Below are 14,633 nucleotides of genomic sequence, written 5' to 3' on the forward strand. Positions count from 1 at the left end.
GCAAAAGAAGCGTATAATTGAAAGAATGGAAATTACACTTTAAGCTGTTTGTTTGAGGGTTTATTTAATTTGGAGGACCATTAATGGGTTAAATGCTAGAAACGTGTGTGGTCTTTTATGCAAATGTCACTGAACATATCTCCATGTTGAGTTGTATTTGTTAGAATAAGATGTACGTCTCTCTATGCCACCTTGGCAGTGTTACGAGGTTTTCTCTGATTGGTGCATCACGTTTCACGTTGTAAACATGATTTGAATTCAGAAACACCTGCCGAAGACCATTTTTAGGTTTCATGTCTAGACAGAAAACTGATGCTGTATTATATTGTGATTTTTTTCTGGAACTCTAAAACTGTTAAGTGTGGCACAGTATTGGAACGTCTATCTAAAGGGCCACAGTTTAAATTACCTGCTGTCTGTATGTTTTTTGTTTTTGTTTGTTAGTTTGAATGGTGCTCTTGGTAAATAAAAATAGACTTTATTTCAGTTTCTGTCTTTCCTTTGTTAAATTCATACTTGGACTGAATGTTGAACAACTTCTTACTCTTTATCCCTCATAACGTTTTCTCTGTATCGTTCTTCCTGGTGTTGGACTTTTTTTTAGCATCTAAGTAACAAATATGAAATTAGTTCATGTTGACAGTCACAGAATGTAAATGTGACCATCAATCAGAGCATTCAGAGATATTGCGAAATTGAAAGATTTAATAATCACCTAGGAAAGGAAGAGAAAGTTATTAGATTTGTGAACGTGTTTCCAGTATGTTCCGAGAGTAACTTATAACTTATTACAAGTAAAAAATTAAGTGTTTATTGATTTTTATTTTATTTTTAAATCTTTTACATAGTTTGCTGTCTGACAAGAAAAAAAACTAACATTAGTATCAGTTGCTCATTATTCTGGTGGTCTGCATTTGGTTTTATAGGAAAAGAGTAGGAAGAAAAAACAAATAAAATCAGTGCTTTTGTTCAGTCTTACTGTCCAAAACCACCAGCCAGTTGTTTAAGGACAAATTTAATGTGTGAGAAAAAGAAGTGCAAGTCTCAGTTTTTTTTTTGCATGATAAAGAAATGTTGCTGCATTACATAAATAAAAATGTACCAGCATGAATAAATTAATGTTTAATATTACAGATTATTAAAATTAAATAAAAATCTATCGTTAAGTGATGACGTAATTTCCGTTTCCGGATCCAAACACCCGTGTTCAACATGCCGCAGTGCTGTGTTCCTTTTTGTTTTAACTATTCTGGATCAAAAAAAAACACGAATTTGTCATTTCACCGCTTTCCTTGTGACGAGAAAGAGAAGCAGAAGTGGCTGCACGCGATAAGGTACGTTACAATTCCAAAGTGAATGAATAAACTTGTAAGATGAACGCAAGTGTGGTCTTACTTTAGTTAGCTAATATAGCTAGCGTTGAACAACTAAAACCCGCTAATAAAAAAACCATCCTACTTTGGCACACCGTCCTACCGTACAGTTTATGAACATTTCTGCTCTCACACAATAATTCCAGCAATTATGCAATTAATTTTACCCGTCAAATTATACTTCTAGCTCATATTCACAAACAGGACTGTTTGCCACTTAATTTTGTGTTGTGCGCATGCGCAGAAACAACCGGTAGGACGGATTCCCAGAACATCCTGGCTTCTACGAATTTTACATAGGCTATGGATTTTATCATGTTTTCTTATTACGAAGATATCAACGCGGTTTGGATGTCATTTTTATTTCTCTAAGCAAAGATTGAAAGCTATGGGTCAATTTGCCATAACTACACAGCTTTCTACTCTTGGAGGATTAAAAATGACACATGAAAAGCGATCATGTCTTCATAGTAAGAACACCCACTAAAATCCATAGCCTACGTGAGAGTTAATGACCAAAACAGAGACTTAACTACCAAATGGTTAGCTATATGTGTCAGCATTTATCTTTCTGGTAAGCTTAAAAGCCAATAATACACAAAAAAAAAGTTGTGTAAGATTATACTAATTACGGTCACTGTTAAACATAAGTAACAAAGGGCTACCATGTGATGAATAATTTCTCTCTCCCTTTTTAAACACTTCTACAGCCGTCTTAACTTCACCCCAAACTGCAACTCAAGAGTCTGCAGCTGGCATTTCCCTGAAGGAAAAGCTGCGGGGCCAACAAGATTTGCATGGAACGAGGAGTCTTTTCACTTCTCAGATGAAGAAAAACACCCTGTGCATAAAAAGAAAAAAGAACAGGTCCCAGCTAGTGGTGAAAATGAGTGTGAAAGATCAGATGAGCTACATCACTCCAACAATGCAGATACACAGACAGCTACTGCAAGCTCCTCAAGTTCTTCCAACAGTCTTGTGGTGCTTGAGATTGAGAATGATATGCTAAGACAAGAGAATGAAAAGCTAAAAAAACAATTGGAGAAACAGAAGCAGACGTTCTCATTCAGTCAAATATCTGACAATCCTGAAAGAGTCCAGTACTATACTGGATTGCCCGATACTGCTACTGTCCTGTTTTTAGAATCTCTTCTTTCCAAATTTGAGCTCAAATATCATTCTGGTTGGACTGTCCAAATGTTGCCCATAGTGGACCAGTTATTACTAACCCTAATGAAGCTCAAACTTGATTGTGGCCATGTAGACCTTGCAACAAGGTTTACCTGCAGCACAGCCACAGTAACTAACATTTTCACAACAATTGTTAGTGCACTGCACGACATTTTGTATGTTGGCATGTTGGAAAAAAACGTTGCCTCGAGAGCCAAGAATCAGACATCGCTGCCGGATTGCTTCCAGCCATTTCCTAACTGCAGGATTGTGCTTGACTGCACAGAAGTTTCTGTTTCTGGCAGAGAGAGTCGTGACACACAAAGTTGTTTGTATAGCCAACGCAAAGGACGGATCATACTCAAGGCTCTAATTGGTGTGGCTCCAAATGGTGTAATAACCTTTGCAAGCAACTTGTACAGTGGAAAAACCTCAGATAAGGCGATAACAGCTGACTGTGGAGTACTGCGACATTTACAACCAGGTGACATGGTCATTGCAGGTAAGGACTTCACAATTCAGGACATCCTCCCAGAGGGGGTCTCGCTGAACATTCCGTCTGTCAGCGGACAGTTCGCACAGCAGGAAGTGAACAATAACAGGCTGATCTCCTCTGCAAGAGCACATGTAGCACATTCCATTCAAAGACTGAAACGTTTCTCAATTTTGAATCTCGTCCCACATCAGTACAAAAAAAATATTAATAAGATACTGAAAGTATGTGTGTGTCTTACAAATTTACAGACACCCGTTATCCATGAAACTGAATGAATTAGACCAGTGAAAGTGCAGAGGCAAAATTACATGGTGTCACTGTCTAACTACTTGTGGACCCGACAGTACAACTGTTGAATATGTTTATTCTTATTGTTTGTACCTTTTTAAGTATTTTGGATTGTTTTGTGGATATAGTCAGGATGTTACATCATTTTTAGTTGCATAGTTTAAAGTTGAAAATTCTCAGTTGTAATTGGTAAAATGTTTAATTTTACTCTAAGTGGTTTTTGTTTCATCAGTGGCTTGTTATATTGTTCATTTCATTCCAGCTTCCTGATTACTGCCTAGTTGTTTTGCTGAACATTTTCATTAAAAATAAGGAATACAAGATAAATGTGTTACTCTTTATTTTCAGAAACAGTTTTTGTACAAAACATTTTCTTGTTAAAATCAAAACTTAATTTTAATAATTTATCTGAATATAATTACAAATGTACAATTTACAAATATTTATAATTTATTTAAAAATGAACTGAAAACTGCTGGACCGATGCATCGCTTGTGCAGATATGAATTCATAGCTGCGATAGACGGTTGGGTAAAAGAACATTTCTAAAGTTTCAGTGTTAACAGCCCAAGTTTGTTCTCTATCAACAGGCAAGATTACAAAGTCACATGGAGTCCAACCAATAAAGTGACAGCTGTTGGTCCCCTGTGAGATGTAGATAGTTGTGATGCTTTTTTAATACCAGGGAACCACTTGCCTCATCCAGCTGTAGGAAAAAGTCCTTCCTTTCTACAGCCTGCAAGACAGTTTTGGTTCTGGCTGACCATGGGCATTTCACCTCAATCGTGCAGTCATCAGAGATTGTCCCATCTGGAGAACTGCCAAGCAGGCCACTGTTGGTTAAAAACAGTCCCCTCTCAACAACTGCACCAGTACAGTCAGTGTACAGCTGCCTTTGGGGATGAGACTATTACTTAGTTATAAATGCATTATTAGAAGCACAGACCCCTTTTTACTGACAGCCTACTTTAGATCCTTCTGTCAGGTTGTACTGGCCAAGCAGAGTCTTAAATAAGGAATGGTATGAGCTCTGCTGGACTACACCTAAGTTGCTGGCCATGATTCTCTTCTTGCGATATGCTGCCCTTTCATTAAGAAATACAAATTAAGAGAGATGGTTCACTCAAATTTCTTGCTTAACACCTAACAGAATTAATTTCAAGGCCCCCCCCCCCCCCTTTTTTTTTTTTAACCACAATACGTTCTCTGTTTGCCCAACTGTTGCTTCCTCAACCTGTTTCTTCTCTTACGCAGTTACAGTGAGTTATGCCAGTACATAGCAAGCCTTGTCTTCTGCTTGGCAAAACTCGGGTTCCTCAGCAATCCATCAAATGTCTTGGCTGGTAAAGTCTAGATTTAAAGCAAAAGGAAAAACAAATACAATGTGAAAAGTTTTTAATGGGACCAAGAATGTTTGACCACAGAGTAGAAAAAGTAGAGTATACAAAATACATATAAAATTAAAGTGGGGATAGTGAAGACAGACAGTCTGATGTCTGTAGTTTACAAGAGTTTACATACATGTATAATTTATACTATGTATTAAGGTAAATATCAAATTACCTTATGGCCTTCTGGACTTATTTAGGAGTATTCACTTAAAGCACACGTTTGACATTTTTTGATGAAGACTACATGTGTGTCTCAATATAAAACACAATGCTTTACATAAAATTAAGAGAATAATTACAACAAAGACAGAATTTTAAATAATGACCGACCTTGTGTAGTTGATGGCGTCATCTCAGCAATTTCTTTTGCTTTCACACATGTTCCACCTAAATCAACATTGCGATATAATGGCACTTATCTTTGCCAATCAGACACTCACGGGAGCTGAACCTCACTGACTGACCCTCAACATGCACCCATATTGAAAGCAAATTAATGCTTACCCCAAACATTCTAACAAACACCAGAAGTGCTGCTGTGTGTACCAGTACCCCTGTAGCTAGCCAATGGGCAGGAAGATAATCTCAACTAGGCTAACATAACTAACTCTCCAAAATCTCCCTGTTTTGTAGATTTCCATCTTGGTTTACTTCCACTGTTATAGCAGTGCTGTATGCATGCGTGTTTTATGAAATGCATCAGCCAGTACAGGACATATCATGTTTAATCATCCGTTAGCTAGCTTACTCCTAACCCATCGTTGTTTATTCAAGAGCATTTGGACCCGGAAATGTCAGCTATGTCACCCGTAACATCAGACTTAACAAGCAGATTGTAACCAGTAAAAAAAAAAAAAAATAGGAATTTTATTGGGTTTTAATTGTTATTGTTTATCTATTAATTAAATACTTTGGCATAGTATGTATGGCATTGATGGAAGTCAAAACAGCAGGACAAGCTGTAAAACTTCTGAAAACATAGTTAAATGTCAAAAATATAACACTTCCTTCATATATTCCAAAAACCTCCAGATAGGAGTCTACCGGGCCGATTTTGGGCCCCGGGCCTTATGTTTGACACTCTTGCTCCAACACAAATGACCCTGGCTGCAGAGTAGGGAGCCAGCAGGGATCTTCCCGCCCACGTGGGGGCGCTGCACGAGCTGTCTCACGCTCCACGTACCCGGTTGCTACGTCACCACATTTCACCGAATACGATGCAACAGCGTGGAAAAGCGTAAAGGTGTTCTCCTGGCGGCCCACAGAAACAGTAAGTTGAATGAAAAGTGGAATAAAGTGCATCTCTGCGTCAGTATTAGTAACCCGGCTGCTGAGCTGCAGAGGGTTTTATAGCAAACGGTGGCTGAGAGCCTTCCGGCCGACTTACTTGAATGTTTTTGTTTTTTTGTTTGTTTTCCTGTGTGATGCTAAAATGTGCGCGTTTAGAGGCAAAATGAGGGAAGCTGCTCTCCTGCTCACACACTGCCTGCTTGTGTGTCTCCTCCTGAGCTCCAGCCAGGCGGCCAGACAAGGACAGGACCTCAGATGTGGAGGTGAGTAACCGATTTGACGCGCAGCCTCGGCCGCACGCACAAAGAAAAGTCCTAATGTAATCGGTGTCTGACCTCTGCTGCACCTCCCCTCCTCAGCCTGCAGGGCTCTGGTAGACGAGATGGAGTGGGCCATTTCCCAGATAGACCCGAAGAAAATGATCCAGACGGGATCTTTTAGGATCAATCCAGATGGGAGTCAGTCCATCAGAGAGGTGAGGCTGCAGTAGCATAGCCACGTTGTAGTCTGGGTTCAGCCCCCACTGTAGACTGCATCATAAGTACACAGTGTTGACCACAAAACAGGGCCATACTTTTATAGAAAGCATTGCCTGCCTCTGAAGGTCATTATCTCATTTTAAAGATATCAGTTAGTTTCAGTGGGTTGGCAATAAAAAGAACTTCTGAACTCTGACACCACCAGGTTCCTCTGGCACGCTCAGAAGGAAACCTCCTGGAGCTCATGGAGAGCATATGCGAGAGGATGGGGGACTACGGCGAGCGCACGGATCCCTCCACAAACAGGAAATCGTACGTCAGGATCAAGTCTCGGAGCGGCGAGGCCATGGACCTGTCGGAGGCCTCGCTGGATTCAAGGGTTACAGCCAGCATGAAGTTTGCGGTGAGTATAGTTTTTCCCCACTTAGACCTCCAGCACACCCCAAGGAGGAGCACAAAAAAAAGGATGTGGTTTAAGTGTGTATTTTTCCTTTTTTGTTCAGTGTGAAACAATAGTGGAACAGCACGAGGATGAAATCATCGAATTCTTCGCTCACGAAACGGACAACGTTAAAGACAAACTGTGCAGCAAAAGGACAGGTAGGTTGAGGCCAAATGCATCAAAATGCAAACATTTCTTTCTGTTCTGATGTTCCCCATGCGTTCAGCTGTTAATTCACCGTGTTGTTTCTGTGCTGTGTGTCCCGCAGACCTCTGTGACCACGCTCTAAAAATGACCCATGATGAGCTTTGATATCCTCTCACCATAGCGACTGTCTCTCCTCAGCTCAAATGGAGACTTCTGGGTGCTGTAGTGTTTTCTATTGCCACTTATCACCTGTTTGTGTCAGGGCAGTGGGACAATCTGTGTAAAAATCCTTATGATAAGAAATAAAAACAAAAAGCATTACTCCTGTGATCATGGACACTTTGAGGACTACTCTGCTACTCATTGGGAAGTAATATCTCATTTTATGTGACACTGTAAGTTATTAAAAAGGCTCTTATTGGTCTCTGGATATAAACTGTGAAACTGTAAAAATGAATTTGGACTTTATGCGGAGGCTAAATTTGGTTGGGTGGTCCTTCGAGCCCTCATTCACGCATGATGGAAAAATTCCTGAGGTCGAATCAAAGTGATGCTGAAAGAAGTTGGCCTGCTCTTGAATTACACCGCTATATAATGATAAGTGTGACTTTCAAGTTCAAGCTTTAGAAGAGTTTTTTCATGCTCGTCAGTATTTATTTAACTGCCCATGATCACAGGATTAACTGATACCAGCTTGATTCTCCTTCTTATATTCCCCCATGAGATACTCGTTCAGGTAAAACGAAAAGTTGAGGGCCTCGGTTTTAAAAGTACATCGTGTAAAAATAACTTCAGATAGGGTTTCAGTGTAGTTCAAACGATAACGTGCCTTCATCACCAAACAAAATTTCCCAGGTAGTTTACCCCCTCCAACAGCAGCGACGTGCTCTCAGCAGTATGCTTTATTTATCCTAAATAAATTTGGCTAAAAGACTCATGTTCCTAAACTGTTGGATTATAACCAGAAATGTCTTCAGGTGTTAAAGTGCTTAGTACACAACATTTGCACAATTAGTATCCACATTCCTGTGCATTAATTTACTGTTTAACCTCCAGTGACTTTAAAACACTCCTACTGCTAAATAAACTGCCTGCATCTTCTCAAGTTAAACCTCTCACATGCTGCTGACAGAGCACAACAATTATCCTCACATGTTGGAGCCTAAACTCGCGCACACAAAACTTCTTTGCTCATTATTTCACATTACCTCAGAGTTAAACACTACCGAAACCAGCTGCGATTTACTTGAGCTCGAGAATCGAGATTGTAGCAAAGTTTAGATTTCCTGGCTTTGTAATAAAACTGACCTCCTGCGTAACCCCACCAGAGTGTGCTGTAGGCAGCAGTGCGAGCACACCAGTACAGCCACAGTAGAAAGATCAGGAAGTATTTTTGGTGTTATTGTGTGAAAATGAATTTTCCGTTTTGTGATCATTCTCCTGAGATGTCTTTTTAATATAAAATTTGTACATTTTCTGACTCTGCTTTGTCTTCAGTCAATGGAAATGTTTGTTTTTGTTTGTTTTTCTTAATAACATCAGCACTACTCGATCCTTCCAACATCTACTTTGTTTCAAGGATGATCTTATCCTTAATTTTCTCTTGAATTTTGATGATAATCATCTGTTTGACTCCATATAATCCACATACAGTTTGAGCTTAAATAGTGTTGAAATTTGGGAACACACAATTAACCATAAAAGCAGTTCCTGAACTATTTGTCTTTTTTGTTTTTGTTTTAAAAGCAGCTATTATTATTTAAAGTTTTGATGCCTATAATTACAAAAAACCCACACAGACACACTTTTAAATGTAGTTTCAGTGACTGCCAGTCTAAAACCTGTTTGTCTTTATCAGGTTCTAACTACATCAGAGATTTGTGTCTCCTCCCGGGATCAGCACTTGCTAACATGTATGTTAACTATTACACAAAATGTAAAACGAATATTTAACAATTAGTGGTTAAAAATGACTCCGGTAAATATCCTTGGAATATAAACCTGAATAAAGATCATGAAAGATTTTTTGACCTGAGGAAAAAAGTAATCAGTCGATCCATTTAGCAGCTGTTTCAGAAATTTTATTCATATCACACAATCATACTTCACAAGTTTGTCTAGTTGCAGTAAACATGCAAAGGTTTGAATTTATTTATGATTTTGTAACTCTAGAAAAGTATTTTTTTTTTCATCCCATTTCAGGAAGGAAAAGTTCTTCTCCTCTTCGCTGTCTTCCATTAAAGATCTGCGAAATCTTTAAAGGAAACAATCTGAACATGTTAGTTTTTTATGCACTCCAGTGTCTATTTACATTCAATACACACCTCTGTTATGACTCTATTATTACCATAAAACCACTCCTTTTAAATCACCAAATATTACCGTCTTTGCTTATGACTATTTTCATTATCTCACAACTGCACAAAGCCATGGAAATAGAAACAGACAAGGAAAAGTACAATAAAATGTACTAATCGTTTAAAGGTAAACTGTAGTAAAATAGCCTAAATAAAGAGCTTTTAAATATTATTGTCAAATAGAGAAGTCTCTGTAACAGTGGTCCTTTTTGCTCCTCAGACATCCAAGCTAAAATCTCCAAGCTGATGTCGAAATAAAGAAAAAAACCCATCTGTTTCTGAAAATATGTGCTGTGAAGTGCCATGGAAATACGGATTCATGTTTGAGTGTTTAACGCACTGGACCAGCTCTTTGATTACCGTACTGTCATGTCAGAGCTCTATAACCTCACACTCGACCTCCTTTTCCATGATCTCTGGTGCACACTCCGAACTCAAAAAAGGCTCATTTATGTCTGCCTCATCTTCCTCCTCCTCTTCTCCTCCCTCAGCCTCGACGTTTACTTCACTAGAGTAATGCAGCTCTGCTTCAGCTGTCTTAAACACCTCGCTCTCCTTCTCGGTTCTTTGCTCCATCTCTGCGTCACGTGCTGCTTCCTCCGCCTCGTTCTCATCTGCTCCAATAACAGTGTCTCCAGAGCCGTGGCTGCTGGTGCTGCTGCAGGACAGTGTGTCTTCCTCTATGTCTCCTCGTACCTCTTTGTGATCATGCTGGATGTCTCCCACCTCTGCACACTCCTCTGAAACCTGTTGCTCGACTTCATCAAAAGCAGTCTTTTCAGAGGTCGTGTCTGCTGCCACATTGTGGGATCCTAAGTTCTCTGGATCCCACAACTCGGTCACCTCTTCCTCTTCATTCTCGGAGTCAGGTGCTGTGTGCTTTCTAATGCGATTTACCACATCCCACAGCGATTTTGGATACTGTAACGCTTGTTTGTGTGCCTCAGATTGGAGAAAGTCAGGGGATAGAGTAAAACTTTCCTCTTCGTAAGGAGGAGTAGAGCTGGGAGGCAGTACAGGGGGTGATTCAGAGAAAGAGGAGGGTGAAGCCTCTGGGGAAACTGGAGGAGGGAGAGTTTCGGGGATGGCACCAGTAGCAGCAGTGTCAGGATGTAAGGGTGAAGTATCCAAAAGACAAACACACTCGCACTCAAACGTTGACTGATGAGGAGAGGGAAGCTGAGGGAGGAAGAGCTCATCTAAAGGTAACAGAGACACCTCACAGTCTGCAGCCAAGGGAGGAGAAGAATTAGACAGATCAGTCTGTGGGTCAACATCCTGCAAAATTTCAATCTGTGTTTCACTTTGAGAGTCTGAAGAGTTGTTTTTGCACAATATCTGTTCCCTAATCTCTACAGTAAGTTCATCTGAGTTTGTCTGTAACTCATTTTCAGTCATGTGACTCTCTTTTATACAAAAAACATCCTCATCTTGGCCACAATCAAGTTGTTGAAGGACTTCGGCCTCTGTTTGACCTGCATTTTCCTCACATTCTTCATCTACTTCAGACGACTCTGCTGGAAGGCCTGCTTCAGGTTGTTCTTCACTCACATGACTCTCCTTTAAGCACAAAACACCCTCCGTTTGGACACTTTCAAGATTTTGCTGCAAACTGTTGATGTCGTTTTCTTCCAAAGGCTTGATCGACTCCTTGTCAGCTCGATTATTTTGTTGCTCATCATTGACGCAGGCATCATCATCCAGTTGACCACATTCATGCTGTTCCTGTGACATCAGCACCTCCGGCTCATTAATGAGGTCACTTTGAGTTACATGTAATGTTTGTGCCTCTTCCTCCTCTGGGTGAGATGTTTCTACAGCTGGTTGATCAGTTAAAACAAGAGGAGGAAGAAGACACTGGGAATCTGCGTGGGGACTGGATAGTGAGGAAGACTCACCATCCAGTGAAAAAGATGGCAGCTGTTGCAAAGGAGAAGGGGATGAAGTTGCAGGAGGAAGTGCAATATCTGCAGTATTAAGAGCAGCCGACTCAGGATCAGGCTCTGCCTCTGCGTTTGACTCTGAGATATTTGAGGGAGAATGATGATCAGAAGGTATTAGTGAAAGAAGGTCAGAGGGTTTAGGAGGCTGAGTCTCACGATCGTCTTCCCGACCATGTTCACTTGTACCCTTTTCATCAGTGGATTCAAGCAGGGCATCCTCAGTCTTTTCAGTTTCACTTAAAGTTTTGTTGCCTGTTTCGAGCGGGACATCTGTGTCACTCCTTTCATGCCTGTCTGATGCTTGGTCCTGAGATCCCATAAAGTCACCACCATCTTCACTTGCTACCTGATCTCTGGAGTCACTGTGGTCGTTTAAAGTTACGCTGTCCTTGGTTTGGTGATCCTCCAAGGGATTCTGGTACGGTTCGTCCTCTGCTGCGTCCTCTGGAGTTTGTTTAAAAGCGTCTTCAGTATCTGTTTTAAGTGGAGAAGGCTCACCCCCCTCATCCTGGTCCTCTGCAGACGACTTGACCAATGGCATGCCAGTTTCAGGTTCAGTGATGCAGTCGTGTAGAGGGATCCCTAGTATACGTTCTGCACGCGCCTCTAAGGTTTCTCTTTCAGAAACATGAGATGACAGTAAGCAAGGCAAAGAGATTAAACTTTCTTGTTTGCCTTCCTCTTCCTCCAAAAGTGTTGAGTCCACATCGGTCTCGGGTTTTTCAATCTTGCAGGAGGAGGCTTCTTCTGTGCTTTCATCAGTTGTGACATCTTGATTTAGCTGAAAGTTTAGTTCAGGAGAAATATTCACTTGAGCATCAAGCTGACTCTCTTCAGCGAGTGCTGCAGTGCTTAAAAAGTGAACCCGCTCTTTTGTAGGCGAAGGAATCTGTTCCATTTTCACAACAACGCAGGTTGTGTCGACAACCAGCATGCTTTTAATGTCCTCAGCATTCTCCTGGTTGTCCAGCTGCATTACTTCAGTATCTACTGGAGGACTGCTTACATTAACACAATCGTCTGACAGTTTATCCTCACGGTTTCCTTTCAAACAGCATGTGGGGGGACTCTCAGTTTCAGCTTTGCTTGTGAAACTAGGCTCCCTCCATGAAGGATATTTTATTGACACTGGCTGCACTGACTGACCTCCCTGTCTGCAGACATCATTTGCATTTTCTTTTTGGGGGGGAACAACATCGGCCTGTGCTTTCTTTGCTTGATTATTTTCAACCATGTCCTTCTCTGTGCAGGGTGGCGTCTCCCTCTGTTTCCTTCCAGCACCGTTGTCTGACTGCTCTGTGAGAGTTGGCGATTTGAAGTCCACTTCGTCTGGAAGTTTTTGAGTAGCCTCAGTCGTGGCTCCCAGAAGTTTAGAAGCCTCTCTTACGTCTGTGTGTTCAATGTTCATTTTGGAGGTGCAAACGGGCAGAGATGGGGTCTCGGTGGGGCCGGCTATTCGAGAAACCAAACAGAATATTGTCATCCCTCCTGTCTTTTTGCTTAGCCTGAATTTCCTTCCTTCTATGACCTTTGAGGAGGTTTCCCTGTTTATTTCTGAATTCTGAAACACTTGTGGATGTTGCAGATGCAGTGTGCCATCATCCTGTATGAGTGTCTGCTGGACACTGATGGGGCAAACCGCCTGTAAAGCATCTGCTTCAAATCTTTGGCGTTTCAATCCTTCAAACTTTGGGCAGGTTTTACTTTCACACAAATTTGTCAGTTCTTCTTTTTCTCCCTTGCTCTTATCTTGCAGCTCTGCAGACACATGCTGCTTTCTGTGTGTGGGCTGCGAGTAGCAGTGTTGCTTCTTGGTGTCCTGCTCCCAGACCGTGTCACTGCTGTGTGTCACAGGTGAAGGTTTATGTGGGCTGTTGTAGGGAGGAGGAGCAATATAGCCAGGAGGTTGGTTATATATCTTCCTTTGGTAGCTTGCATTTTCCTTCATGTCCAGCACGTTGCTTGCGTCAGGAGCAGGAGCTTGTGATGGATAGTAGGTGGGAGTTTGCTGTCTGCCTCCTCTGTCCCACATTCCAGGTTGTTTGACATGTTGGGGATCCAAACCTATCCTGGTGCTCTCCACCAGCCCCTGAGAGGCTCCCCTTAATTCTGCTTCTATACGCCTTCTTCTTGGCAGGGAGTGACTGTAGCGAGCCGCCCAGGCCTCCAGCTCTCGATAGCTGCTGTCGCTCCTCTTGGTAGAAACTTCTCTGTTGTAGCGGACAGGGCTACAGGTGTCCCACCTCCTCTGCCACCCCTCCCTTAGAAATCCTCTCTCATGATCCCTCACGGGTCGATGGGTTGCTTTCCACTCTCTGTCTCTGGCTTCTTGGAGCTGGTACTCTCCCAGATCTTGGTGGTGCTGAGTGTGGCGTCGCAGAATGAAAGGGAAATGGGAAGAAGGAGGAGGGGCACTGAGCTCTGGGTCTGTCCAGTTGGTGTACTCTTGTAGAGCTCCTGCTGATCTTGATCCTGGTACAGTCCAGTATGTGGACTCCCTGCTTTGATCCTGCTGCTCACCATAGTACAGTGGATAATGGGTTGGCTGATGTCTGTCGTGATAGCTGGGAGTAGAATAGTAGAGAAATGATAGCAAAATTTAGCAAGATTACATAATTTCACAGACCATTTTAAATTAGTCTACATGGTTACATTTAATAGATAACACAAAACGTTCTGCAGGATTATGTGGAACAATATTCCCATCTTTTCAGAGCTTTTTGCAGAGTGTCAGAGGTAGTGGAGAGCTGGATAATCTTGGAGAGAGCAGGCAAAGCAAATACTTTGTGTCAGCCGGAAGTTAACTATCATTTTTGTGCACCTCAAATGTAAACTTGCCAAACAAGCAGTGATAAATGCAAAGATTATACTGGCCCAAGCAATTTTCATAGCATCCAACTCACTTCTGTGTATAGTTTCTCCCAGGAATGGTACCATATTTGGAGTACAGATTGGACTGCCCCTGATTCTCAGGCCAGAACTCCATCATTTGGTCTCATCCACAGATCTGAAGCATGAAACTTAAAAAACAAAAAACAACTTAAAAATGCATTTACTTAGATCGCCTTAAATGAAAGGATTAAAAGCATGTAAACACGTACCTCCAGCTACTGTTTTGAAATTCTTGTCCTGGCTGCTCATGAGTGACACAAGGTCTAATGAAGTCCAAACAGGACAACTTGTTTTAAGAGGACAGTGGTTTCCAGCACCCCCTCCCACTCTTCTACCACACACACACACACACACACACACACACA

The 14,633-nt window shown here is 41.5% G+C and overlaps 3 protein-coding genes across 4 annotated transcripts; 2 read left to right on the forward strand and 1 right to left on the reverse strand.

Annotated features, from left to right (window-relative positions):
* The first annotated feature begins 1,173 nt into the window (after nucleotides 1-1,173).
* LOC113022638 (uncharacterized) lies at nucleotides 1,174-3,654 on the forward strand. Its single transcript, XM_026168247.2, has 2 exons — nucleotides 1,174-1,334; nucleotides 2,084-3,654. Exons 1-2 carry the CDS (start codon nucleotides 1,213-1,215, stop codon nucleotides 3,312-3,314), a joined length of 1,353 nt encoding a protein of 450 aa, XP_026024032.1. The 5' UTR covers nucleotides 1,174-1,212; the 3' UTR covers nucleotides 3,315-3,654.
* A 2,194-nt stretch (nucleotides 3,655-5,848) lies between these two features.
* cnpy2 (canopy FGF signaling regulator 2) lies at nucleotides 5,849-8,561 on the forward strand. 2 transcript variants are annotated; one of them, XM_026168268.2, is made up of 6 exons: nucleotides 5,849-5,988; nucleotides 6,165-6,271; nucleotides 6,368-6,483; nucleotides 6,693-6,890; nucleotides 6,991-7,087; nucleotides 7,198-8,561. In XM_026168268.2, exons 2-6 carry the CDS (start codon nucleotides 6,172-6,174, stop codon nucleotides 7,239-7,241), a joined length of 555 nt encoding a protein of 184 aa, XP_026024053.1. In that variant the 5' UTR covers nucleotides 5,849-5,988; nucleotides 6,165-6,171; the 3' UTR covers nucleotides 7,242-8,561. The 2 variants fall into 2 exon arrangements, with proteins under 2 accessions (XP_026024053.1, XP_026024052.1); XM_026168267.2 differs by lacking the exon at nucleotides 5,849-5,988 and having other exon boundaries at nucleotides 5,995-6,271.
* Nucleotides 8,562-9,135: 574 nt separating this feature from the next.
* On the reverse strand, nucleotides 9,136-14,608 carry LOC113022623 (uncharacterized). The gene is made up of 3 exons (XM_026168212.2): nucleotides 14,478-14,608; nucleotides 14,280-14,396; nucleotides 9,136-13,940 (listed from the first exon to the last, which is right to left on the reverse strand). The coding sequence occupies exons 2-3, from the start codon at nucleotides 14,363-14,365 to the stop codon at nucleotides 9,806-9,808; spliced, it is 4,221 nt and encodes a 1,406-aa protein (XP_026023997.2). The 5' UTR covers nucleotides 14,366-14,396; nucleotides 14,478-14,608; the 3' UTR covers nucleotides 9,136-9,805.
* Between the last annotated feature and the right edge of the window lie 25 nt (nucleotides 14,609-14,633).

The sequence above is a fragment of the Astatotilapia calliptera genome, chromosome 5, assembly GCF_964374335.1.
Source record: "Astatotilapia calliptera chromosome 5, fAstCal68.1, whole genome shotgun sequence".
NCBI lineage: Eukaryota > Metazoa > Chordata > Actinopteri > Cichliformes > Cichlidae > Astatotilapia > Astatotilapia calliptera.